Here is a 27,807-nt window from a genome sequence, read left to right as displayed (position 1 = left end):
TGCCACTGCGCTTTTCATTGCATTGAATAAAGTGCTTGACACCCAGCAGCGCACCACTCCCGTGCTTGCACCGCAACTGATAATGACTGATCTTTGGGGCACAGAGTGTGCTGAACCCAACAGCAAGCACAGAGGAAATCATGTCATGTCTGAAAAGGCCTTAACAAAAGATGCTGTCAAGTAGCGTTATGGGAGATGTAGGAAGGATCCAGCGTTTTCAGAGCTTGACCCATATTAGGGACTAGGATACCTCTGCTGCTTTCATTTTAATCATTCATTAACCTGTCTCTTGTGCAATACTAAGTCAGAGAGACCCTTTTCTTAAACAATTACTCATTTTTTGTGGTTTGGGGGTTATGGATTTAGATTAATATAATGTAGACAGCCCCCCCCCAATTAGTAATACAATTATTGGACACGCTTATTACAGTCCTGCCACAGCCACAGATACCGTTTTGATCTATTGATTGCTTTCAGGATGTAAAGATGTAAATAGAATTTCCAAAAACATAACAAAACATGCTTCTTATAGAAATTGCCTGCCCTAGCTTCAATGATTTTTTTAATTTCCCATCACTATTACATAAGGTAGGCTACATTTAGTTTATAAGTGACCGATTTGAGTAGTAGTTAAAAGTAGCTTGGAATATATACCACGGAGACCCCAGCACAAAGGGGAACAGTTTATTATATATAACACAAAGACAGAATTTATGACTACTAGGTTTTATACACTTTCTGTAATAAAACATCTAAAAGCAAAAATACAATTAGATGGGGCAACTTGCACAAAATCTTATAAAATGGGGGTCTGTGGTCTAATTTGTGTCACTTTAGGTGTCCTTGATCTGAAAATGTTTGAGAGCCACTGACATACAGAAAACTTGTCACTTGTAATAGACTGCTTTCACCGGCAGATGGCAATATATAACCCACTGTTTGCTCATGGACCAACCGGACACTCAGACAAGCAGAGTTAACGTACCACATGATCAATGATCGACTTTACCTTCTGTTGCTATCAATATTTAATGTTAATACATCCACCCTGTTCTTCGCTTGACTTCTTTCTTAATTTAGGATAAGTTTTCTTTCAGAGGCGCCTGTAGGCCCCCATATTTCTGTAATCTTAGCCCACCTAGTCAGATCTCTTTTTTTTATCTAAACACGCGTCTGATTAAATACTTTGGTTTTAATAAGAATAAGTCGGGGGAATAAACGTTATCTTGTTTTACGGCATGTAAATAGACAACCCTGTGACGTTTTTGTGGGTAGATGCATTTTGAAGCACGGCACAGACCGTGTGGGCGGAGTTCTGCCTCTTGACAACGGTGAGCAACGGAATATGCGGCAAACAGGGTGACTCAGATCGCGTGCACCCAAAGTAGCAAGGCAAGAAATGGTGAGAGACGTTTGGCGCGGCTGGTAAACTAGCTGCTTCCAGCGGAGGGAGAGGAACTACTGAGGTCAAAACGTGCGGCTCAATTGCTTTCTGTTTTTTTCTTGGAAAAAGGACAGTGACACGTAGAGATATTCGTACATTGACTAAGAGAGGGAGTTGGTGCTGTGTAACTGCGTTTTTGTGAATTCCCTAGTCAGTCGAAGCTTGCCCTGCGCAGGCAGCAGACGGAAACAACTGAAAATGCCCCCCATCGAAAATGACACCGGGAAAAATGAACTCAAATCTCGGATACAACAGCTTATTGACTCCAATCAAGTGGTGGTTTTCAGCAAAAGTTACTGTCCGTATTGTGTAAAGGTAAGGTATTTATTTTTGTGGAAGGGGGAGAGCTTGCTTAAAGTTAACGCCGGTCGGAAACTGCCATCTTCTACCGCAAAATAACTTACACGGGCTTGGTCTAATTGCTGGGTATCCTTGCTAAGTTAATGAGGGCAGAACGTTTATTCTGGCTGGAGTTTGTAACGTTAGCTTGAAAATTTGTATCAAAACGTAAAACATAATTACCGTTAAATCGACATTTGGTGGAGACCAAACGTGCTTAACGTTATCTGAATGTGGTCGCTCTTCTGAGAAAAGTTGGTTTCATATTTTCTAGTTCATAGCTAACTTAACACCTAGTAATTGTTAGACCTAACCTAGAATACGCACTGTCCGTTCGGCTCACATTACTGTTTCAGTTATACATAACGTTAATAGTTTCTTATGGCAAAATTCTGTCTTCCACTAACCTAAGTTAGACACAGATGGGCTTAGCTAACAAGTAACAGGGTTGTAGTTATGGTTTTATTGACACAAACCTGTATTTTGACTAATTTAAATGATGAATGTGTTGTATTTCAATGTTCTGCAATAGCGCAATGTTAAGTGAATATTGGCTAATAGGAAAGGGTGTTTTCAAGTTATTGGTGTGTCTGTTTGGAGAAGAATACAATGTCAGGAGATATACATTTTCACATCTCTGTCTTTTGTAGGTGAAAGACTTGTTCAAAGAGCTGAATGTCGAGTGCAATGTGGTGGAGTTGGATCTAATCGGTAAGATGTGTTTTTTTATTTTATTTTTTTTAAATGTTAAATGGCAGGTTAACATCATCGAAAGTCTCTTGAATATGATATGTAGGCCAGGATATCTCTGCAGCACACAATATATCATTTAAAATGGTGTTTTGTCACAAATTTAACGCCCTTTAATAAATAGGCCCAATGTGCCTCCTGTAGGGATGTCACAATACCAGAAATTTAGTAGCCCATTCCATACCAAGGTAAAAAAAAATACAAACGCTACCATAAATCCCATGTTCTTCAACATACCCTTTTTTTAATAAACACACTGAATTAGAAAAAAAACTAACCACTGTGAAAGTTATGAGGGGGGATTTGATGTCAGTTTGTTCATAAATAAGCAAGCCATTGAAATTACAACCTTGCACTGTGCATATTTAAGTATTAAATTACTTAATTTTTATATAACTTAAAAAGTTAATGATGATTGAAGTGGATTGTATTGCACTTTTGAGACGGTCCCTAACTCTGCCAACAGTAACAGGAGTGTTGGACAGACTTTTGAGTTCTTAGCGCTGCGAAAACTGTGAGAAATCTAGGCTTTGACACGAGCTGTTGAAGGTAACGGCCATAAAAGTAACATCACTTCGCTTTCCATCTCTTTTCTATTGCAACTAGTCAAGGCGGAGCTGTCATGGCAGCTGCACTTGCTATTCCATGTGTTGGATCTTCGGTACCTCTGGTTCCTAGCAAAATGAGTACAGACATGTTTTTAGAATTTCAGTATCGACCTGGTACCGAAGTATCTGCTCTTGTCACATCCCTAGCATCCTGCGTTTTTAAATTAACAGTAGGCCATATTGCGATTTTGGTCAAATTTCAATGAATTTTTCAGCCCTAAAATTGGTAATACTCTGCATATTTAGCATTTATAAGCAGTGGAACGTTGAATAAATGTTTAATAACAGCCTATAATGTAGTTGCAAGTCTGTGTGTTAATGTTTGATAACTATAACTCATAATGTAGGCTGCTGTATAAACAGAATGATAATATAGCCTAGGTAAACGTGACGTAAACGCCCTGCGCCCGCTCTGATTGGCGACTAGGACCATAACAGGAGGCGGATGGCACTTGTGATTTGCGAGCAAGTCTGCCACACAAGGATGACGACTGAATGAATTAGTAACTACATGACTGTTTGAAACGGGTCAGATGTATATTTAACCTACATTTTTAATCGCCGTCTTCACGATTAGCTAATTGTGCTCTTTGAAGTCGCAATTTCGATTTAAAAAAAAAAACTATTTATTCACCTCTAAGTCGTAATATAAAATGTATATTCATAGGAAAAGTTATAATTTTAATGTACATTAATAACGCTGTTCAGGCATAATGGAAAAAGCAAGTGGGGCCATGGTTGCTGGATAATGTCAGAGGAAAAATGTTTGCATCTTTCTTGGTGTATACTAATCACTTGTTTATTTAGTGTTTGTTTCCCCTACCCACTATGCCTGTGTTATAAAAAGGTGCATGTACCTATTTTTCTTTTTTTTTTTTTTCTGTGTGGTAATTTTGTGTCTATTTTGCCTAGTTTTTGCTTTGTCTTTTTCACGGATGTTTTTTCACCTGTGTTTTGATGACTTCCCCTTATCTCATCTTGTACTACTTGCCTACATGGTTGAGTTTGAAAGTTTTCTGCCAACACATTTGAAAATTGTCCTTCATCATATAGCAGGAATGTTGCGTTACCCGAGACTGTGCTGTGGTCTTCCTTTGCAGAACACAAAACGTGCTGAGTCACTCACTGAAGATAGCTTGGCTTTGTGCCATATCTGATCTTCAGCCTAAATTAGCGGGCACTACTGCACAGTGCTGCTTTGTATTGCTAGTAAACTTTGACTAGTAAACAGACTTAACCATGGGTTAAACTGACTACATACACCTTTTAGAAAATCATGCTATTTGAGCACAGCATGTCTGCACTAGCAGTAAGTGGCCGTGCATAGACGGAGACTCGGAGGTTTGCTGATACAGAAAATGATAAACTCAGTGGTAAAAACATTTTGTTATGTCATTCTTCACCATGTATTATTTTTGCATATCATTTGTGTATCATCTGTTACTCAGTAAGGTGGTACTGTACTTAAAACAAACAGAGGTATTCAGAGCAAAGGTAGAGATATTAAAGGAATTGACCCTTCGCTAAGCCCTGCCCACCTTAGTTACTGTTGCTAATGGTGCTTTCAGACCAAAAACGAAGTGAGCTTTCTGTGATCGTCTGCCGAAAAGTGATGTTTGGTAGGCCTATGTGTAATATCTTTCTTTATATTTGGAAAACGGGCTGTAGCCTAATTAACATGACTTACTGCCAATTATCAATTGCAGTTATCCTTATGACTCTGCATTGTTTTACTTGCTGTGTAGGCCTACCTGTTATAATACCTTTTTACATTTATTCATTTATCTGACGCTTTTATCCAAAGCAACTTACAATTGCTATACACGCAAAGGTCGCACGCCTCTGGAGCAACTAGGGGTTAAGTGTCTTGCTCAGGGACTCATGGTGGATGTCCCACAGTGGGAATCGAACTCTCCCACACCAAAGGCAAGCATCTTATATATGCGCCATTACCACCCAATATAAAATGGCCAATAAAAACTCTTAAAATGCAGTATTTCACTTGCCAGAAAATGATTGAAGCCTTTTGTTATTAACTGAAAGGTTATTTCTGCCCTGAAATTAGTTTATTTCATTCAGAAGAGTTATATTTGACAGATTATAGCTCACCTAGTACTTTTTTACCTCTTAAAATACCTTTTTAAATGGCCAATACAACCCAAAAAATGCAGTAGGCTATTTCACTTGCCAGAAAGTGATTGAAGAGAATGGGCAATACAGCTCCAGCAGACGGCAATCAGTTTTCGGCAGATGATCACTTTTTGGCACGACACCTGTAAAGAGCTGCTAAACTTGTGAGAGAGGAGACTGGAGCAGCGCTCCAGCTTTTGGACAAAAAAACCCGTAGTCTGACTGGATTCTGCTCTGAAAACTACGCCGTTTGCTCGCGGGAGGAGCTCAGAGTAAACTGCTTTTATTAAATTAGCTTTTTACTTTAGTTTTTGGGATTACAATGTTGATTTATCTTCACTCGAGCTTCTCAGCTGCTAGCTTCTGTGCACATCCGGTTCCAGTGTTGTTTGCGTCATTTGGCACTACTTTATATTTATAAAAAAAACATACAAAACAGGACATTGCTGGGAGAAAAAGCGAGGAGGTTGAACTACCTGGTGAGTTCAGAAAACACCTTTATTCCAGCCATCGTTGTATGTTACTGTAACCAAGTTAGCATAGCATAGCCCTGATCGATCCAAACTCCATTAAGAAAACCAACATTTGTTGTCCTGCTGTCTTGCTGACAGACCTGACAAAGTACTAATTCATATGTTTAACAAATCTGCATCATACTGTAGTTATTTCGGCATCAGTTTGATCCGTTTATTGCCATTTTATCACAGCAAAATGTTTACTTTGGGTTCATACAGCTGTAGTAATGGCGAGTTGTGTTTATTTGCGTTATCGCATTGTGTGAACACAGTTGTCCAGCGATGGAGAACGTTGCATTAGATTAATTTCGCATTTGGTCTGAATGCCGCATTAGTCAGACAAACTGTCTGCGTTGCCACTGTCTGTTACTGCACTCCCCGGAGAAATATTGTCAAATTTGTTGGAAGAAGCGATCTCAGAAAGAAGCAGACAGTTTTGCAATTGCATTATAGATTTGAAGGTTGTATTCAGGCGGTCAAACTGACTAAAACGGATGTGAAAAAATTAAAGAAGCTACAGCCTACCAATCACACAGTACAAGTGAACCACCACATCCCGACGACTGAAGGACAACAGTCCCATACTGCGCTGTGATTGGCCAGCTGTGTATTCGGGGCGTGGCTTAGCGAAGGGTCAATTGTTGGCTTTCTTTTCATTCCACAGCGAACATTTGAAGTTAATTGGATTAATTCTCTAGGAGAAGTTCATTAAGATATAACGTGCCTGCAGTATCGTCACTGGCGGTTCTCAGCAGCGAGCTGCCTGTTTCAGCCCCACTGTTGTTGTTGTAGCTGGCAGAGCTCTGTGGGAATTGTTGATATTTGTATAGACCGAACAACACCGGAGATTGCTTGGAGAAAAGCAAGCAAGGAAGTTGAACTACCTGCTAAGTTCAGAAAACGTGTCTGTACTTTATTCCAGTTATCATTGTACTTTACTATAAAATAAGTTAAGCTTTATAAGGATCTGTTTTCATGCTATATCTAGACATAAAATTCAACCTCTTGGAGCCATACCCAAAACCCAAGAGGAAGTCGGACATTTTTATTTTTTAAGAAATCTTTTGCCATTAAAGGCTCTGTACTTTAACAAAGTCCTCCTAGAAATAAAATCTGATCTACTTAACATTTGTCCACTCTAAAGATGGTTGTGATGCTACATTGTGAAGCATTTAATGATTTATCAGACGCGGTGTCTGTGGCATGGCATAGAATATGATGTGTTGGTTTTGATTGGCTCTGTCCTTCAACAAACTCCACCTAGAAATGTGATCAGATTGTCTTCAAATTTATGCAGTGCAATCTGAAGACCTGTGCAATGCTAATAAGAAAAACTTGTTAGGATCCATTAAAGAAAGTGTTCGTGGCATGGCGTTGAAATTTGATGTTTCGCCATAAAACTATGTATTTTGTAAATTCACTGGCTTTTCTGTTCTTTTTCTTCTTATTTTTTATATTATTTTATTATAATGAATCTGCATTTAAACAACATTTACCCTTCTGTCAGAGGATGGAACCCACTACCAGGAGATGTTGCTTGAGATGACTGGACAGAAGACTGTTCCTAATGTCTTCATCAACAAGACGCACATTGGCGGCTGTGACAAAACAATGGAGGTGAGGAACAATTGTGTGTATGTGATTTGACTGTCTTGAAGGGATTTTGTTCTTTTGGTGCTGAAAATCTGGTCTCATAGGCTACATCACTGTGAATGTTGCATTTTTCTGTAACACATGATTGCTGTGAAATTTTGCTCAATCAAGTGGCTTGTTCAAATGCTAGAAATGAGTACAAACAAGCCTGGCTCAAGTGACATTTAAAGCTCAACACACTAGTTGTTGTTGTGTTCTTCCCTCCCAACCACAGAAAAACTGTATAAACCTTTGTCATAGCAGACATGGCAGGATAGGAAGGTGTAACCAAAAAACAACTAGGTGTGCCAAGAGATCATGCCAGTGTGCAATACATGTTCCCTGTGAGCAAATAGTACTTGTGAATAACGGCCATATGTGGTGTCCTGATGCAGAAAGATGGTATGTCTGGAGGGCCCTCTTATTTTGTCTTTGTTTAACCAACTGCTGCACTATTTGTCTGTACAGCTTGTTGCATGGGCAGGCAAACTTGCTTCAATGGAGTCTTAGCGGCATTATGAAAAAGTCAATGTTTAAAAACCACTAAAATTTTCCGTTACTCTGAGATGGTATGAGCTGTGTTTTTGTTTTTTTTGTGTCTTGTCATGTCAAAGGCTACATTCAGACTGCAGGCTAATGTGACTCTGATCTTTTTATGACTGTGTGAACAGGCCAAGTCACATGGAATCTGATCTTTTCCAGTTCGGAATTGGACCTCTTTCATATGTGGTCCAAATCCGATGCAGATTGGATCATTTTAAATGCGACCTGAGTCTGGACACTCTGATCGGAATTGATCTAGAGCAGCTGTTGTCACAGTTCTGCTGTAGACGGAGCCACAGTGAAGGAAAAAACTTAACAAAAGCCATTATTATACATGTGGCTCTCTTCCTCCTCTACCTCGCTATCATCTGCTCACAATTTCCCTTTCTTACACCTGAAATCCACCGGACCGCAAGCTCTCTTCTGAGTTATGTGCATGCTATTTGTCCGAGTGGACAGTTGGGGGAGAGAGAGGTAGGGATTGAGTTGTATAGTAAAGTGCTAGAAACGGCAAAGAAAAGAACAGAAAGTTGTGAACACACTCATAATTCGGGAGAAATGTGACCCGTGAGAGTAATGTAAATGTAATGCTCCGTATTTGTATAGCGCCTTTCTAGTCTTTTCGACCACTCAAAGCGCTTTTACACTACATCTGCATTCACCAGTCATACATATTCATACACTGGCGGAACACCCGCCAGGAGCAATTCGAGCTTCAGTATCTTGCCCAAGGACACTTCGACACGCAACCAGGGGGAGCCCGCTCTACGTCCTGAGCCGCAGCCGCCCCGTACAGAGTACAATGAAGAACGTGAGTCTCCCGTGAGCTAACCTCTAGTGGCTCCTTGTTTGCTTCTGGGGGGGTCCGGGAGATGAGCCTAAAGCAGCGCGGCCACAAAAAAAAGTTAGAGGTCTGTACTGTTGTTATGAGACGTGTAAAAATATTTTCGGTTCATTTTGAAACTATGGCGGAGCAAATTGGACTATGACGGGCCGCCGTGGTCTCGTTAATTAATGGGAAACACTGTTGTTCTTAGCAGCAGTAGAATATGTTGCTCAAAAATAAAATGTATTGTGTTCAGTAGAAAGTTATATTTTTTACACAGACATTTAAAAGCAACAAATTTTAAAGCTGTAATTGTGATACAGTGAAACTGTAATATTTTGCTTCAAGTTATCATACGTCCATCTAATACCGGTCAAAGCATAAGCCGCAGGCAGTGTAGATGCTGTGCTCGAATTCCTCTTTTTAAAGCTTTTAGGTGTTAATACAGTAACTTTTTCATTTAAATTTAACTAATACAAACAGTTACCTCCTTTCCACTATGGGAAATCTGTAAATCTTCAATCTGGACCTTCCCTTAACCTGAACCTATAATAATCCATATGTTTATTTTGTTTTACAAACCAAAAGGTTTCAGATATACACAGTTGGAAAAGCCAACAACACACAGTGACACATTGTCCTTTTCATGCTTCGCTTGGTAATGTGGCAAGCGTAGTTTAGGTGTGGGACAGACACCAATGGAAACATGGCTCTCATTTATTGTCTTTGACATTTACAGTATATGTGGTGACTTTTAAACTCAAGTATTGTAAAATTAACAGAAGAGCCCTACTTGTGGAAGGAGGTCAGCAGAATGGAGCTAAAAGAGTTTACAAAACCGACACTAGACCAGCTTCCACGCTGCTGACCACCCCTCTAGAACCAGGTGCGTCCATCGGGACAGATGCACAACTGGTGGTCCTGCTCTCTTTGCTCCAACATCAAAAAAAGAAGTGACAGTGAAGAAACTTGGGGCAGAAGATCTTTCTTTTTTCCTATATTGCCATTGCAGCATTTAGTTGTGCTACAAAGTGGAAACAAACAGCTCACTACTGCAAATGTTACAGGACTTTGAAAATACCACCACTATCCTAAAGTTACAGGGAAATGTAATTCAATGTAATACAAATGTAGAACGTTGCAACAAAACTCACATTACTCAGGGTATCCTAAAATCATCACCTGTATATTGAAACAAAAACCTTGCAGTGCTTATCTAAATATGTTATTCATTTTGGTGTTTGCTGTATTGCAAACAACCTTTACACTATTACTTCTCCTTGAGTATTTGGTCTCCTTGGATTTAGTACCTCATTCTGAGCGGTGCTGAAATTTAGTTTCAGGAAATTGCCCCCAGAGCTACTTGACTAAAGTTACTGGTTGTTCCATTGCTGTGTGCGCAAAGGCCTATATTTGCAAGTGTTAAGTGATCTGTGGTGTTTATCATGCTGTTGGTGTACATGGTCATTTGTTTACTTGGAGCCATTGTTTAAGTTTGCTTTAGGGAGATGTGTGTCCTAATTGGGGGGGGTAAAACGCACACCAAGCCGGCAGTGTGCCGGTAGGTTTTAGGGTGTACCTAACACACATTCTCCGTATCAGCCTCAACTTTTCCTAACCCTAACGTTCTTGACTTAATTCTAAGTGTCCACTGGATAATGCAGCTGCATATCGCCACTACATGATCAACATGCATACGTGCTGTATTGATAGATTGTATTAATGTTTCTGTCAGGCTCATAAAGACGGCAGCCTGCAGCAGCTACTGAGCGGAGAAAATGAAGCTTATGACTACGACCTGATCGTCATCGGAGGAGGATCTGGAGGCCTGGCCTGCTCAAAGGTGACACAATATAGTGCAACACATTCCCAGTGTTACTGTTAAAAGCTTTATTGTAGTTGATGTTGCTCTGTTGTGCAATTTTGTATTTGTTGTGTTTGTGGTTTCTAAACTTAAATCTGAAGGTGATCTTGTAATGCTGTAATCAGTAAACACAGTTACGTTTGAGTCATCGCCTGTTTCCACTTGCATACAAACCTCGTATTGGTACATTAGGGATGTAATGGTGCGGTAACATTGACTCTGCTGACAATAGGAAGCAGCTATGTTGGGGAAGAAGGCCATGGTACTGGACTATGTTGTGCCCACACCAAAGGGAACCACCTGGGGTAAGATACTTTCACTTTAGGATACCTAGCAATATGCATGTGATTAATTATGTATTTGAATATAATTTGGTTGGATCTGCTGTGGTGATCAGGTCTCGGTGGAACTTGTGTGAACGTTGGCTGCATTCCCAAGAAGCTAATGCATCAGACAGCCTTGCTGGGCACGGCCATGCAGGATGCACGCAAGTTCGGCTGGGAGTTTGACGAGACAGGTGAGGGCTCAGAGCACTGACCCAGGTCGTCACTTAGGGGGGGGGGACATCAAACCATCTTGACGTGGTAAATTAGAGGCAGGCCGTGTCAATAGTCATTCCACTGATGGGCGTCTGTCTGTCTGTACTCAGTGAAACACAACTGGGAGACGATGAAGACTGCTGTGAACAACTACATTGGCTCATTGAACTGGGGATATAGGGTGGCACTGAGAGACAAGAATGTCAACTATGTCAATGCCTATGCAGAGTTCATTGAACCGCATAAAATCAAGGTAAGTGAGTACTAAGACAAGTGTTGCAGTTGTACATTACTTATCAAATTGGGTTGGACTTGATGAATTTATCTCAAGGGTACACATGTGACAATGTCTGGTTTTCAAAATAAGGTGTCTGTACAGGATGGAAATAAGATTAATTGGATTATATTCACACAAAGTATAAAACATATTACATGTGTCCATTAAAAGTAAATGGACACACGTAATTTACTTTACCGCACCCTCTCGGGCCTCGGACCCACCCGCCATAGTCTCTCCAAATGCTGTGGGAAACACCGAGTAAAAAGCACATTTTGACTATTTAATTGATGCAATGGTAAAAATAAATTGGCAAAATAAATCTTGTTCGGTATTCGGGAAGGTTTTTCACATTTGGATTCGGCCAACAATTTACATTTTGGTGCATTCTGCATTTTCAGCAGACTTGACAAACAGCATTATCTTTATTTTGGTCAAATGTGAGTCTGCTTTGAAATGTTGTCTAACTTGTTCTGGCATCCTATTTGCTTTTCTTGAACAGGCTTTGCTAAATATTTAGCCTCCCCTTTTTTTTTTTTTTTTTTTTTTTTTTTTTGCCTTTCATTATTGATGTTGGCTTTCATATTTGTAATCACATCACCAACTATCCAAAGCAGATGGACGTTTCAAAACACCCTACACCCTTTATTGTTTGAAATAAATACTGTTTGAGTCATTGCATATTCATTGTAGCTCTGTGTTCCTTGTAGCACCTCCTTCAACAATATCACAGAGCATCTGTTTGTATTTTCTGACAGGCAACAAACAAACGAGGGAAAGAGACCTTTTACACGGCAGCTAAGTTTGTCTTAGCTACAGGCGAGAGGCCACGCTACCTGGGCGTTCCTGGAGACAAGGAGTACTGCATCACCAGGTGAGGGCACAATTGCCAGTTATAGGGGCTTAAAGTTCTCCGGCGCTGTGCAGGAATTCCGGTGCGGTGTGTTTTCATGTTCAACAATATAAGTATATGTCTGTGGAAAATATTCTCACGTATTTGTGTCTCACTGTCGCGTGACGTCTATGCATGAAGCGCCAGTCCTCAGCACAATTGTTGGCTCGGTGTGTACACGAAAGAAAGGGGACTGGCATTTCCTGACTATGCGGACACTCATTGGCTGCGGATATGCCATGGAAGTTTCTCTTGGGTCAATTGAGGTGTCAATCAAAAGGTCAGCGTATATCCGTGTTTTATGCTTGTTTTTTGTTTAAATACGAACTGTAGTTAGGATAATTTAAAACTACACAACAGCAGTCTGCAGTATTTTTAGAATAATAATAATAATAATGCGTTTTACTGGGTCGTTTGGACCTTTGCCAACATAACGGACCATTTTTGTTGGAATGTAATCCATCGGTGGACTATGGCTTTATAGAAGAGTTCTGTCAATTTTGAGTGCTTGAAGTGGGCCAGCACCAGCACTTCTACATTTTACACTTTGGTATACCGGGACTTCTCTTGCGTACTGGCACTTCTCACAAGCTGCCATGGATCTTTTCTGCCCTCTCCATATCAAGTTCTCTGGGCTCTACGTGACGCTCACCAGTAGCTGTTCTTGCCTGCCTGCTAATGTCGGTGGAGACAGATGAGGGAGAAGCAGCCGTGTGCATAAAGTTGCTCGTCATTGTCATTTTTCGTGAGCCGACCACAGCCTGGATGGGGACATACAGAAAGGGCTGTGTTCGAAACGGGCTAAACCGCTGTCTCAGAAGGTGTCTAACAGGACAGCGAGGCATCGAGTGCTGTTCGAAACTGCTCGAACGATCTCTTCCTGTCTCCTGAGATGCCTTCAAGCTGCCCCAGTAACGGTCAGTTTTGAAGGCAGCATCAATGATGACTTGATGCTGACTATTACCCATAAAGCAGCGCGTCTGCGGCCGCCGGAGCTTTCGAAAACTGGTCAAGATGGCAGACAAACAAGCTGAATTTGTGCACAAATATACATTTTTAAAGGTTTTTAGTAGTTTTCTCGCTTTGATTTTTGAAGATCTCGAGAACTCAACACTGAACTATCATATCAGCCTGTGACTGTAACCAACCAAGTTTGTTCAGTATGATTTCTGAGGTGTCTGTTAGCCGTTTGGCTTTTCAATAGCTAGATAGCTTATGCTAAGGCTAGCGCCTCTTCTGAGACGCAAGACGGCGTGCTGACGTCACACGTTGCCGTAAGTGCTGCCCTAGAAGGCTGTTCGAAACTAATGTAAACAGAGCTGCCTTTACTTGTAAGTGATGCCTTCTGAGGCAGCTGTCTGCGAGGCAACTGCCTTCCGTTTCGAACACAGCCAAGGACTTAATGAATGAAAACAACACACAAAAAATAAAACTGTTTACTGTTTATGCTTCCTAACTGAACAGATTAATATCTCTCTTTTGGGCGGTGGACATAGCAGAGACCCTTATAGCCAACAGTAGAAACGGTGTGGTCAAATTTCTACTGTTGCATAGTATATACCATTATGTAGCCAACCCTAGCTTCATGTGTTACCCAGTCTCTATTTAATCTCCTCGCTGTCGGTCTGTTTGTCCATCAGTGACGACCTCTTCTCGTTACCTTATTGTCCGGGAAAGACCCTGGTGATAGGGGCGTCGTATGTGGCTCTGGAGTGTGGTGGTTTCCTTGCTGGCCTGGGTCTCGATGTCACCATCATGGTCCGGTCCATACTGCTGAGAGGCTTTGACCAGGACATGGCCAACCGTGCCGGAGAGCACATGGAGGAGCACGGTGTCAAGTTCCTCCGTAAATATGTCCCTATAAAGGTGAGTGTCAACAAGACTTGTGTGTGTGTGTGTGGGTGAGTGAAAATGCTGCTGGTGCTAAAATACAATCTGTCAAAGTAAAGCATGTTAGTTTAAATATGGCTGCAGCAGAACTGGACAAAACCCATCAAATGTTTTAATATGAACATTATTAATTATTAGTTAATTAATTAGTTTGCTAACATCAACTCTAAATTTATAGATAGTGGGTAAACCTCTGTCTGTGAAACCTCCTGGCTGATTTTGCCCTAGTGACAACTTGCTAGCACAGGCAAACATCAAACAAGCGGACAACACAAGACAAAGCAAGCCAGCTAATAAGTTATTACTTCTTGTCCTACAGGAAGAAGGCAAGCTCGGCATCTGTTCTGCATCATTTCAGCTCTTGAAGCTCACGCCAAAGAGTGAAAGCCATACCGATATTTACTCTTCTCCAGTCTTTTGCTCGATCAATCTTTTTCTCTTGCTTGCTTCTTCCAAAGAACTTACATTTTTCATTCTATACTTTTTGCTTCTTCTTATAGCTAGCCTGCTGAAGAGTTTTGTTGTTGTGATGTGGAACACACTACATTATTCTCGCAATGGATTTCTTGCTAGGGATTTCAATGTTGTATAGTGCGCGAACCTCCGGAGCTGAAAAGAGAATCGAAAGCGGAAGTTCCTTAAACCTGCATTCTATTGAAAATCCAGCAAGGGGCGACTCCGGTTACAAAAAGAAGTCCAGTTCCATTAGAAATAATAGTAAAATGACTCTACTTCTCAGCTGATTTATTACCTCAGTAAACACTTTCCTAATGAGTTTCTGGTCTCAATCGCTAGTTTCAAGTCTTCTACAATACAACATGGCGTTCATTTATTTAAATATGGTAGCTTTTTAGAGGAAAATAGACCATAAAGCAGAGTATGCTTCAGGGCGGGACTGTCTATGATTGACAAGTCTTTACTATGGTGACCTGTCAATCATGCTAGAGTGACTCGTACCCATTACTCCTTATTAGTAGTTGGCTGTTCACTTTCTCTGGTGAGTACATTTAGTTTTAAGCCTGTTGTTTGCTAGACAAAATTATCATCCCAGTTAAAATGACGTAAATTTAACGTAAATACATTTCCATTTAGCTAAGCAAGCTAGCTAGCTCCACACACAGCTGTTAGCTCCACCATCTTGTCCAAATATGGTCACGTCCAGTGTAGCTGGTTACAAAAAAATCAACATGGCGGCGCCCTATCAGCCAAACTCAATCCACAAACCAGCGGGTGACGTCACGATGACTACGTCCACTTCTATTACAGTCTATGGTAGCAACAGGTAGCCAGCAGACTTTGAACTGTGTAACTGTACAGCAACATACTTATTGTGTACCATCTTGCATCATAAGTTTAATTCTTCAGCTAGACATTTCACAGAAGCATTTATTTTTTCCTCTGACTTTCCTGCATCTGTGTATGTCAGGTAGAGGAGCTGGAAGCAGGCACTCCTGGCAGACTGAAGGTGACGGCCAAGTCCACAGAAACCAATGAGATCATCGAGGGAGAGTACAACACTGTATGTACTGAACTTTCCCTGAACTCTGTTACTGGTGTGACTGTTGTTGAGCACTGTGGAAGTTTCTTTCTTGACCAATTCAGTATCGAATCCCAAAGTGTTAAACTAAATTAAGACGACATGCAATAAGTCATCATATGAATGAATTGTAAAATAAATAAATGCAGTACAGGTAGTGGTCGTACAGACTGAAAGTGAATAATGCTACTGATAATTATAGTATTGTTAATAATAACAGTAGGAATAATTGTAGCAAAGGGGGTCGAGCAGGAACAACAAAGTGACATGAGGAGAGAGGAGAGGGACGAGAAAGCACAAGATTCTACGGGAAAGGGAAGAAGTCGAGTTTGTAACATGCATTAATGGGATGAGGTTGCATACAGTGGGGGAGAGAGAGGAGCTCAGTGCATCATGGGAAGTCTCCTGGCAGTCTAGGCCTGTACCAGCATAATTAAGGGATGGTTCAGGACTCACCTGAGCCAGCCCTAACTATAAGCTTTATCAAAGAGGAAAGTCTGTGGAGATGGTGTCTGCCTCCTGAACCCAAACTGGAACCTGGTTCCACAGGAGAGGAGCTTGATAGCTGAACGCTCTGGTTCCCATTCTACTTTTGGAGACTCTAGGAACCCTGGATTGCTACAATGCTCTGGTGGGGCAGTAAGGTACTATGAGCTCTTTAAGATAACATGGTGCCTGACCATTAAGAGCTTTTGTAGGTCTGGATTTTACAGGGAGCCAATGCACAGAAGCTTAAACAGGAGAAATATGATCTCTCTTCCTGGTTCCTGCCAGAACAAGCGCCGCAGCATTCTGGGTCAGCAGAAGAGTCCAAAGGGACTCATTCAAGCAGTCTGATAATAAAGAATTACAGAGATCCAGTCTAAACATAACCAATGTGAGGACTAGTTTTTCTGCATCATTGTGAGACAGGATGATCTTGATTACTCAGATTACTCTCCTTTTGGAGGTGTCTTTCTCTGAGTAACTGAAAGGTTGGAGAGCATTGACTTACACCACTGTCATACGTGGCATGAAATAAAATAGTGCTTTATGAAGTAAAAAGTGGCATGTAACAAGTGTCATTGGGGTAAAATGATATGAAATAACTTTATACTTGTGAAAATTAGCATCTCAAAATAAGGATTTTGAATATGTATATAAAGTATCGTTCATATGTAGATTTTACGCAGTTTATTTATATGACTTATATTGATCACTTGGCCTTCCATAATTTTGTTGGTTCAGGGTCTGTTTATATTGACCAATAATGTTCAAATGTAGATTTGGTGTTTCTGATTTTAGTAAATTTCAGATTCTGATATAATTTGACCTTTTTAAACGCTAAATATCAGGACAGAAAGCTGTAACGCAGGGTTGAAATAATCATATTAAACCAATAAAGACATTAATGTTTTGCAGTGCCTTTTTTACTTTTCTCTAGTTTTTACTCCTTGCATTTTGTCTCAAGCTGATCTTTAGCCATTCTTGTGTAAATAAATAAACCACCAGCAACTTTTCTGTAGGAATAATCGTCCTTTAAACTAATCAAGCCAGTTCTTTGTTCTTCAGGTGTTGATAGCAGTGGGCCGAGACGCGTGCACAGACAAGATCGGCCTGGACAAGATAGGGGTCAAAGTCAACCCCAAGTAAGTTTATTATCTCCATTTTATTTTTTCTACATATGCCGATCCCATTACATGTGGCAGCCTGTTCCTTTAAGACTCATGGTACAGTCAGGGTGATTCAGCAGTTATTGCCATCCCATGGCTCTCTGCAGGGGTGGTGTGTGAGTGGGTTGGGGGATTTGATGGGGAGAAAGGAGGGTTGTCTTGTTGGCAAGAAGAGACAGGCCCTGTACAGTATACGAGCAGCTGTTTAATGTCGTAAAAGAAATGATCCTAGTGCTTGGTGTGCTGTTGTCATTACATTGCATTCGACTGCTTATTTCTGATTAGACTTAATTTGGTAGATGTCTTTCATTGGTTATTAAAATTTCCTGTTGTCCTTTTTTATCACTTTTAAACTTAAGTTAGAAAACTAAAATTTAACTCTTATACAGCCATATGTTTTGCAATTGACTATTTATTGAAATATTACAAGCATAGAAGATGTTGTCTTTCCACTTTTTTGTGAATGACATAATAGTTCTATGAGGCCAGCATGGATTAAGACAGCATGAAAGAGCACTCTGTGAGTCACATGCCAGCGTCTTATGACCTTAGTAGTATTCAGATGAAGCCAACACACCGCTAAAGGGCAACTGTGTTTTGCGACGATCAGCAGGTTTTCTTTTTGCTGTACAGTGTAGAATATAGCACGGCCTTGAAACAGGAAGTTGTTGTAACTTTACTGTACATGCTCAGATCTGTACCAAATTTTACGTGTTTAAAGCTGATAATACATGGAGCAACTTTTAGAGCAATGGTGCTGGGCAATGTTGACGTCAATGGTAATGAGTAAAGATTACTACTGTAATCCCCTTTCCCCACCACTCCGTCAACCTCCCCGCACCACTGCTATCCGTTCAAAACATAGTCGGACTTGCCACTAGCAACATTGCTCAAAAAGTTGCACCGTGTATCATCAGCCGACATTCACCCACAGTCATAGCGCCACCTGCTGGCAACAGGAAGTGACCTTTAACGAAGCAGCCCCCGCCGCACGTTTGACCTACATGTATAAAATTTCTGTGGCACATTTATCATGTACCAAAAAGCCTCTTCCCAACAGGAAGTCAGCCATTTTGGATTTAATGCTCATTGTTGCCGTACTTTAACAAACTCCTCCTAGGGATTGAGTCCGATCGACTTAAAATTTCTGCTGTGCCTTCTAAAGGCACTGACGATGAAAAATCTGTGAGTTATCGTCTATGGGCGTGTCCATGGCTTGGTGTCCAAAATTGATGATTCGCCGTGAAACATGAAGTTGTTATCTTCAGTGTGCATGCTCAGATCTGCACCAAACTTTACATGTATAATAATAAGAGTCGCGCCCTGAAAACATCCATATGCCAATAGTTACTCTAAGTCACAGCGCCACCTGCTGGCAAGAGGAAATGACACGTTTTACTCTGTAATGCACTACTCCGAGCAGGTTGGACATCAGAACTGTCCCAGAAAACCCTTAACACATTGATGAAGCCATGTTGTTAAATTTTCGGTTTAACGGCTTGGCGGTGGCGTCGCGGTGAAGTTGTTTCCCCATTCTGCATAATTTGATTTCTGCCCTGTGATGGATAGATGGCTCTCTGCTGCATTTCTAGAGGTGTTGTATTTCCTTTGGACAAATGTCATGGTTTACCTGTAGTTACCTACAATGTTTAGAATAAGTTGGAATGAATACTAACATTAACCAAAGATGATTAATACGAATCGAATAGGGATACAACGATTACAGATTTTGTTGGTACAGTTAGTCTGAGGAATAATCACGGTTTTACAATTATCATGATTATGCATTAATTGATTTCACTAGTAATGACAAAAGTTGATTTTTAATAATTAATTACATTAACAATTATATTTCTATAATATTTCAGTACATATAAGTTTTAGTGAAAATGAATGAAGAAATTGAGAACATCTCTCATGCAGTGTTAAGAACTGAAATGCAGTTAATTGGTTCAGTCCTGGAAGTTTACAAGCTCCTTATGTTTTGTTAGTGATTTACGCCTGCCAACATTTTCTCAACACAGACAGGAGGAAACGTTTGATGTAAGTGACTGAAGGTCTCGAGAGAGGACAACATTCTGTCTGCCATAAAGGCCCTTTCAGAAAAGCAGCGATTTAAAAAAATTTATTGGTGTACCCGAAATGCTCCCACACTGTCGACTTCTGCCATTTCTGTGGTGGAAATGAAGCTTCACAGTTTGGCCCCTCTGCCATAGTTTAGCCAGCGAACAGTTAGTCTCCATGTCTCTGATAAGCACCACACTTTAAGCTTGTGCACCGCTCGTGTAACTTTGTTTTCGTTTTGTGCAAGTTGCAACAGTTTTGTTTCGTGCAACAGAAACACTCGGTGTAGCGGAGCCTTTACAATTGGTTAACCTTGACGTTTTTAAAGCGCGGTTAATGTTGAAATCCGGTAATTGCTGCATCTCTAGAATCAAACCTTTCAGACTGTTTTCCTAAAGAAAATGTAATTTTAATCTACAAAAAAAGGCCTAAAATTGAAATGAAGTGTGGTTTGTTCTTCCTCACTGACCTCCGTACCATCCTCCAGGAATGGAAAAATTCCAGTCAACGATGAAGAGCAGACCAACGTGCCCCACATCTACGCCATCGGAGACATTCTGGAAGGCAAGTGGGAGCTGACACCTGTGGCCATTCAAGCTGGCAAGCTGCTGGCACGACGCCTCTACAGTGGCTCAAAACTCAAGGTACATCAGCATTAAGAGACACTTAAACCGTAGACCTGCAAATTCTAGGATTTACTTTTAGCATGTTAGATTTTTAAATGTAAATGTAAATGCTCCGTACTTGTATAGCGCCTTTCTAGTCTTTTCGACCACTCAAAGCGCTTTTACACTACATCTGCATTCACCAGTCACACACATTCATACACTGAGCCTAAGTGCTCAAACAGAAACTAACATTCACACTCATTCATACACTGGCGGAATAGCCGCCAGTATCTTGCCCAAGGACACTTCGACACGCAACCAGGGAGCCAGGGATCGAACCGCCGACCTTCCGATTAACAGCCAACCCGCTCTACCTCCTGAGCCACAACCGCCCCGCCATGTTGACAATAAGGAGGAAACTATCATTCTCAGAGCTTCTTAAAGTTTCAATATAAATACCAGCACAACAGTAAAACACACTACAGTTCATAAATGATAGTAGAAGTAAATCCATCTGACTTCATTTATATTGAAAATGATGCTCTTGTTAATGTGGTCATGATGTACAAACATATGAAAAGAAGAGAATTGTGATGCCTCAAAAAATCGAATTGATTTGTTGCATCCTTAATGAAAATCTAGTAGTCCAACTTGGAGATTCAGTTTCATTTATATAGGAACACTTGATAACAAAAAATATCTCATTGCACTTTTCATATAGAGCAGATCTAGACTGTAATATTTGTGATCTCCCTTAAACTGATTTTGTCATGTTCAAAAACAATTGGCTGCTTTTAGTGATTTAGGTGTGCCACAATAAGAGGTGAATATTTGTTGCCTTTTTATTTGTACTTGTTTTAGATAATAGAATTAGTCTTTCTGCTGTGCATGATCAACACCTTAATGAATCCACTGAGATTCATATTTCTAAAACAATGCCAGGAGGAATTCCTAATGTGAGGTTCATTTTATAGACAATGTTATTATGAAAACTCGGAACTAATATGATGTGCAACATGTGACCGCAGGAGGACTTAAATTACAAACCGTTATTAATTGTCTCGTTTTATGCAGTGTGACTACATCAATGTTCCCACCACTGTTTTCACCCCACTGGAGTACGGCGCCTGTGGTCTGTCAGAGGAGAGAGCCACTGAGCTGTACGGACAGGACAACCTTGAGGTAACGAACACGTTCAGTCATCTGAATCATTTATTAGCTGTCTGGTTCACCTGGCTGTGTGCCTTCTAACAGACTGGCTAAAGTAAGACACGAGTTCTGCTGTGTAATCAATGAAGACATTAAAACTCTTACATGAGTAGACATAGCTGATTTCAGTTGGTCATGTTAGTAAGTTTTATGCTATCGTGCAAGCTTATGTGGCGTTACCTGTTAAAGAACTCATCCTGTCAGACTAGTTTTGTCTGCAGTTTCCTTCAAGGTGCTGCTTTAAACCTGATTATCCCTGTTACGATTTACTAATCATCTTCTGCTTGTGTGTGCATGCAGAATGAACCATATACCAGCCTGAAATTATATGTTATATGTAATATTACACAATTCCAGTACACTCAGACAGACTTTTACCGCACACCAACTGAACTTCCTCTTTATTTTTAATGTTTTGCAGTTTTGAACAAATTGCAGACATGGTAGATTTGTTACTGGATGTGTCATAAGTAATAAGCGTTAAAAACACCTACATATAAGTAATGGGATATCTGCTCTTTATGTTCAGGTGTACCACAGTCTGTTCTGGCCTCTGGAATTTACTGTGCCAAGCAGAGACAACAACAGATGCTACAGCAAGATCATTTGCAATAAACTGGACAACGTAAGATCATTACTACTTTTCCAAAGTTGTATAAATTCTGAGCCCGCAGCAACCAGCAACCTGTACCCCCTTGTTGTGTCATGTGAATGATGGTCTTTTCTTGGAACTATCACACTGTAGAATCGAGTCATAGGGTTCCACTATCTCGGTCCAAATGCTGGCGAGGTGACGCAGGGCTTCGGTGCAGCCATGAAATGTGGCGTCACCAAGGAGCAGCTAGACGGCACCATTGGCATCCACCCAACCTGTGCTGAGGTAAGACGTTAACGCTGTCATTATTTGCCATCATTTAATTAGAAGTTTGTTTTTATTTTTTTAATATTGTTTACCTTCCATCATTTAATGTTCTGTAGTCCGGTTTGGTTAGCTGTCCACTCTTGTCAAATTCTAGCTTACAAACAGTCAAGTTAAGCTCTAGATTAAATGAATATACTTTATATACTATATATTTAAATGAACCAGTTGCACAAAGCTGTTTGCTTCTCAGTTATTTTAAGTCTGATTAATTTGCTATGAATTCTGGGTAAAGGCTTATTTCAAACTAAAAAACACTGCTGACTGAGCAACCTGTTAAAACTCTGGTCACCCCAACAGAAACGTTTGCCTACTTGAAAATGGAGGACAGTTTACTGTGAAATTTCGGAATGTTTTTTTAAAAATTCAAGAAACTTGCAGTGGCATAAAATCTAAGCACATCGCAGAGCTGTAGCAGAGCTGAGATGCTGTGGCTTCTTAAAGGGGCGGGGCTCAGTGCTTTAGCTAATCAGTCACGCTCATTGTTTCCTACGTCCTCACTGCTGTATATATCCAACAGGTTACTGCTCTCTGAAACATTCTCTCTTGCTCTACTACATTGTTATAAAAATAATTTTACGCCACTAGTCCGCAGGTGTCAGATATTGGTTGGTACTAAACGTAATGGCTGAAATGTTGAGGAGCCAAGACACAAGTGCGTACCGGTGATCAGAAACCTGCATACTGTGAGAATCATGGATACAGGGAGATGGTTAACCAGGTTCATATCCCAAATGATCCCAGGCTCAAAACCAGGACACTAGTGCGCATGTGAACACACTCACTTTTTAGGCTTAAAAAACTAACTTGCATTAGACTAATGAAAGAGCAAAATTAAGATTGGGTTAACACTGCAGACCAGTCTAAAATATCATTGTGATACTTAACCACTTATCCAACATTTCACAGTATAACGAAACATCAGCTGTTTTTTATAGCATGTTGCAATAGTATTCTGTTGACCAACTAGTAAGAAGAAGCAGGAAATGGGGAAAAATGCTGTGCACAATGTATAAAATGTTTTAAGCAGGAAAAGGAACACAGCAAACATGTTGAACACAAATAGAGAGCTCTGTGTCTGTACATTGCGCACTGATTTTAAAAGATTTGCACTTGGGTCCCAAATATACCAGGAAGTCCAAAACAGTGAAAACTAAAAATCGTGCTCAACTATTCCCCCTCATTTGACTAGTTTCTTAATCTGTGTTAAGGATTTTGCTGTGCCAGACACAGATTTGACCAGAATACATAAAACAGGGCAGCCACAGGCAACGGCTTAAAGTATTAATGTGTGTTTGTAGTGGAAGGCTGTTTTCAACCATGTTTAGTTTTTCACAGATCTTGATGCTGAATGAATACTTCAGTTTCAATTGTTTCCGTCTACCATGATCCATGCTGTGTGTTAATAGCGTATTAAAATATCTGAGCATTACTCATTCATTATGTTAATGTATTATGGAGAAAATTATAGCACATTAAGCTACTCTGTTGTCTTTTGTTTGTTTCACATTACTAGCATTTATATTTTGCAACAAAGTTTGGCCCTTTTTATCTTTATTTTGAAATTAATGCAAGACACGTGGTGGGGGGTTTTTTTTTTTTTTTTTTTTATGGAACTATAGTTTTTAAACACCAAGCTGCAGTATTCACCGAGAAACCAATGAGTTTTTTTATTTTTTAATTGTTTAGTTCCAGGCAGCCTTGAACCTTGCCAATAGCCTGCTGCGTAATGAAGCTGCACTGCCTGACGTATGTTGCTCTTTTTCCTTTTAGATCTTTACTACTTTGGAGGTGACCAAGAGCTCCGGTGGAGATATCACCCAGGCCGGCTGCTGAGGTTAAACCCTGCTTGTTTAGTGGGCTGCTCTCATATTAGACTCTCCTACCAGCTCCTCTCATCTTAGTTCCCGGTCAACCTTTTAAGCTCAGCCTCACCTCAAGCTGTTTGGTTTACAGAGCAGTTGTTTCTCAGGAAAATCCTAACAACGTGGCCAGCGTCTGAATCGGTGAAAGCCCTAATTCAGGCTCGCTGGGAGCAAAGAGGTGACTGAGAGAATCCAGAGCTGAGGACGTATGAGTCTTGATATGAGGGCAGCCTGCTGAACAGCGGGGTTACTCTGCTGACATCTTTACCAGTGTGTCTTTGTCAGAGGAGCACCAACACACACACACAACTGCCGAGTATGTTTGTGTGTTTGGGCTGTTTGTGACGTCCTTGCCCGTAACCTGCAATACTGTGGTGGGCAAGGATCGATGTCCCTCTGCAGAAGCACCTGACCGTGGCCCTAATCCTTCGTCCAAACCCCAGCTTCAAACACTTCTCATTCACCCCCAGTGTACAGATGGCGTACAAATTTACTTTAGTAAGACAAATTTAAATTGGCACAGTTCCACGGCTCTGAGCTCTGGTTTAGCTTGTGATGGAAATGTATAATTTAATCTGGAGTATGTGTATAGATTATGTGTAATCACATCTCTTTTGTTAAGCCTTCATCATTCCACACATTTTTCTTACCAGGTATTTAAGATGAAACTGAGATGTATACATGTTGCTGTCAATATTTGTCTTTGCTATGTGGAGGCACCTGGGTTTATTTTATTTTTTTTTTATCTCTACCAAAGCGTTTATCTAAACAAGTCTGAGAGCTCAAGAGCCAGCAAATTCCCACCTTTCAAACGTGCTGCATCACAACCCTATCAGTTTGAGATTCAGAATTGAATGCAACCAGAATTGTAGTGAATGTTGTGTGTAAAAAAAAAAAAAAAAAACAAAAAAAACAAAAGCATTTTCACTAGTTTTTACTCAATTAATTTAATGCTTGTTTGTTGCAATTTAGTTGTTTGCCTCTGTATTTTGTGTATGTAAAAGATATAATCCAATCTTCTATAGGACAGTTTTCTGAGTGTCAGACTGCTGTAGATCACTGCTCTCTGAGAATGTAATAAAGGATGAGTTCATCTTCAGTTTTGTCAGACTCCCCATTGGTCTAAAGCCATAACCTCAACCGACTTGCCTTTCATAAAATTTTTACAGAGTAATTGCTTTAGCAACCAGTTCATCTCTATGCTGAATAAATAAAAAACACTGAGCTTACCTAATATTTTGTTATAAATATGCAGTCCTAAATTGGAAAAGGAAGGGAGGACCCGTGTAATGCGGTCTGGTTTCTCAGTGCTACAGTACAGGAAGATTCCTCTCTTAGCAGGTTCTGCTTTCTTAAATTAGTTTACAATGCTTTGGTTTCTGAAATATTTTACATGGTTTATTTCATTATTTAACCACTGTTTAATTGTCCTGGGGCCCTTAAGCAGCACAGTTTAAATAAGAGAAAATGTGGCGGGATTATTTTGAGCGCTGCACAGACGCAGGTACAGTGGATCAAAATCCCATTGAAGTGGTCGTCCTATTCATGTCATCTACATCAGAGACCTGTGGAGAAATAATAGCATAATTTCCCTTTTGGTGTCTGTTTTTCTGTGGGACTATTCAGCCTCTACAAGTGGCGGTCTTGATCAACAGCATCCGTACCAGCTCACATCTGAAAACGCTGTCACCTGCATAGGCTGCCATGACAACCCAGGCTTTGATGAGTTTTATATGGCTGATACATTTTATTGAGGACAATCTATCAGTGATGTAATCTAATTGATTCACTGGTGTTTCCAGCAGCAACAACAAAAACAGAGGCCTTTTTAAATGTTTGAGAGGCTGTGCTGAGAGGTTTCAGAGCTGAGAGGCATCTACCTTGGCCAAATCACTTTATGTAAAGTTTAGTTTCAATCTCCCTTGAGGAAGTGTGAGTGGAGTATTAGACCACCAATATCTTAGTTTGCCAGCTGACCCGGGCCCTGTTTCAGAAAGCAGGTTTAGTGAAAACATCTGAGTTTCCTGTTTCAGAGACAGATCAGATGAACCCTGGCTCAGTAACTCTATTCGAAACACTGCGACTCTGGACATGACAAGGCAGCTCTCAGGTTAGCAACAGTTGCTAGCGGGGGCTACATTACAGCAGTAAGCCAATCCCTGTTTAAATCAAACAAATCTTTATTAGGGCTGTAACTGATCAATGAACCAGCATTTGTCATGAATGTTCCAGTCAGATCATTGTTAACTTGTTGGAGATAATGGTGAGAATGATTAGCAGCAGAAATGATGTTTAAAAATGAATTTTTGAACATTAGCTGCATATAGTGTTAATGTGTTTTGACACATTAAATGCTTATTTAAAATCCAGTGTAACATACAGAAGGATTCCAGCACTTTATCATTCATTATGGAAATTTAAGTCTAGTAAATGCTGAATAAGCGGACTACACTGAATAAAATGTAATGTTAACTTATTGACTCCTTCCTCCACTCGTGTTTAGTATACCGTGAATGTCATGGTCCATGTTGGCACACATTCATATTTCTAGCGCCTCTGGATTAAAAATGGAGGCTCTGCTCTTAATTTACCCGTTGCCATAGTGAATTGGAGCTCCATTGATGTCTTCTTTTTTTTTTTTTTTTATCAGGTTGATTGAACTTATTCTGATCCGCTGTTCTGGAACTGAAAACTCATTTTTTCTGTTTTCAAGGACAATGCAGATCTTTTAAAAACAGAAATCCGCGCTGTAAAGCTGCCTCACCCTGAGTCAATCATCCGCTGAATTTATTTAATTTCTCTAAAGCTGCCCAATTAAAGAGCTTATTGTGAGTACATATGACTTTAAAGTTAAACGCCACAGTTTCCTTGTAATTGGTTCCCCTTAATAAAGGGTCCTGCATTGGTGAACAGATCGACAATATTGATCAAAACGAATCTAACAATTAACAAAATCTTAACGAGGATGAAAGGTCTGTATTTGAATAGGCCTTTCCGACCACTCAAAACGCGTTAACACTGCATCACATTAACCCCATAGGCTGAGCATAGGTGCCAACTGCTCACCAGGAACAGCACCGATCGCATCAGGAGCAATTTGGGGTTCAGTGTCTTCCCCAAGAACACTTTGACATGCAGACTGGGGGAGCCGGGGATCAAACTACCGACCTTCTCATAGGTGTCATTTACACTGGGGACGCTGGGGAAATGTGTCCATCACTTTTTGAAAGCATTTGTTAAAAATGTTGGAATAAAAATATTCCATTATATTTTTATATTCTGAATTGTCACCTGCCACCTGAATTTTGTGCTCCCCTTTCTATAAATAAAGACATTTCCACCGTAAACTGGTGCAGAAAATGTCTCCAGAATACAGGAAATTAAGTTTTTAATGCTCAAAATCTTCTGGGGAAAGACCCCAAGACCTTCTTATAAGTTGACACCCGCTCTACCACTTAACCAAAGAGGCCCCCCTGTAGAGACATTTTTCAGTGTCTTTGCCTTGTGGCCCAGCTCAGTACTATTTAGCTTTATTTCTGATAATATTTTGCAACAACCAACCTGCAACAACTGTTGAAGAAATCTGTTACTTAACCACCCTTCAATAAGGAAGTATCATTTGAAAGAGCTAATGTTGGAACTAGAGCAGGGACTAGAGTTCAGTTTGGCCTCTTCCCCTGTCATGTAATATAAATGTCTTTGTT

At 40.4% G+C, this 27,807-nt stretch overlaps 1 protein-coding gene across 2 annotated transcripts; it reads left to right on the top strand.

The window, feature by feature from the left end:
* The first annotated feature begins 1,408 nt into the window (after positions 1 to 1,408).
* On the top strand, positions 1,409 to 25,202 carry txnrd3 (thioredoxin reductase 3). 2 transcript variants are annotated; one of them, XM_046028375.1, is made up of 16 exons: positions 1,409 to 1,759; positions 2,434 to 2,494; positions 7,294 to 7,403; positions 10,523 to 10,630; positions 10,884 to 10,956; positions 11,049 to 11,168; positions 11,301 to 11,443; positions 12,226 to 12,341; positions 14,000 to 14,225; positions 15,676 to 15,768; positions 17,338 to 17,414; positions 19,990 to 20,146; positions 21,185 to 21,292; positions 21,849 to 21,944; positions 22,065 to 22,199; positions 24,012 to 25,202. In XM_046028375.1, the coding sequence occupies exons 1-16, from the start codon at positions 1,643 to 1,645 to the stop codon at positions 24,072 to 24,074; spliced, it is 1,803 nt and encodes a 600-aa protein (XP_045884331.1). In that variant the 5' UTR covers positions 1,409 to 1,642; the 3' UTR covers positions 24,075 to 25,202. The 2 variants fall into 2 exon arrangements, with proteins under 2 accessions (XP_045884331.1, XP_045884332.1); XM_046028376.1 differs by lacking the exon at positions 1,409 to 1,759 and adding an exon at positions 1,981 to 2,037.
* The last annotated feature ends 2,605 nt before the right edge of the window (positions 25,203 to 27,807 follow it).

Source organism: Micropterus dolomieu, linkage group LG18 (assembly GCF_021292245.1).
Source record: "Micropterus dolomieu isolate WLL.071019.BEF.003 ecotype Adirondacks linkage group LG18, ASM2129224v1, whole genome shotgun sequence".
NCBI classification, from domain to species: domain Eukaryota; kingdom Metazoa; phylum Chordata; class Actinopteri; order Centrarchiformes; family Centrarchidae; genus Micropterus; species Micropterus dolomieu.
Note: the sequence above shows the minus strand (reverse complement) of the source record. Positions and strands in the feature narration are given on the sequence as shown.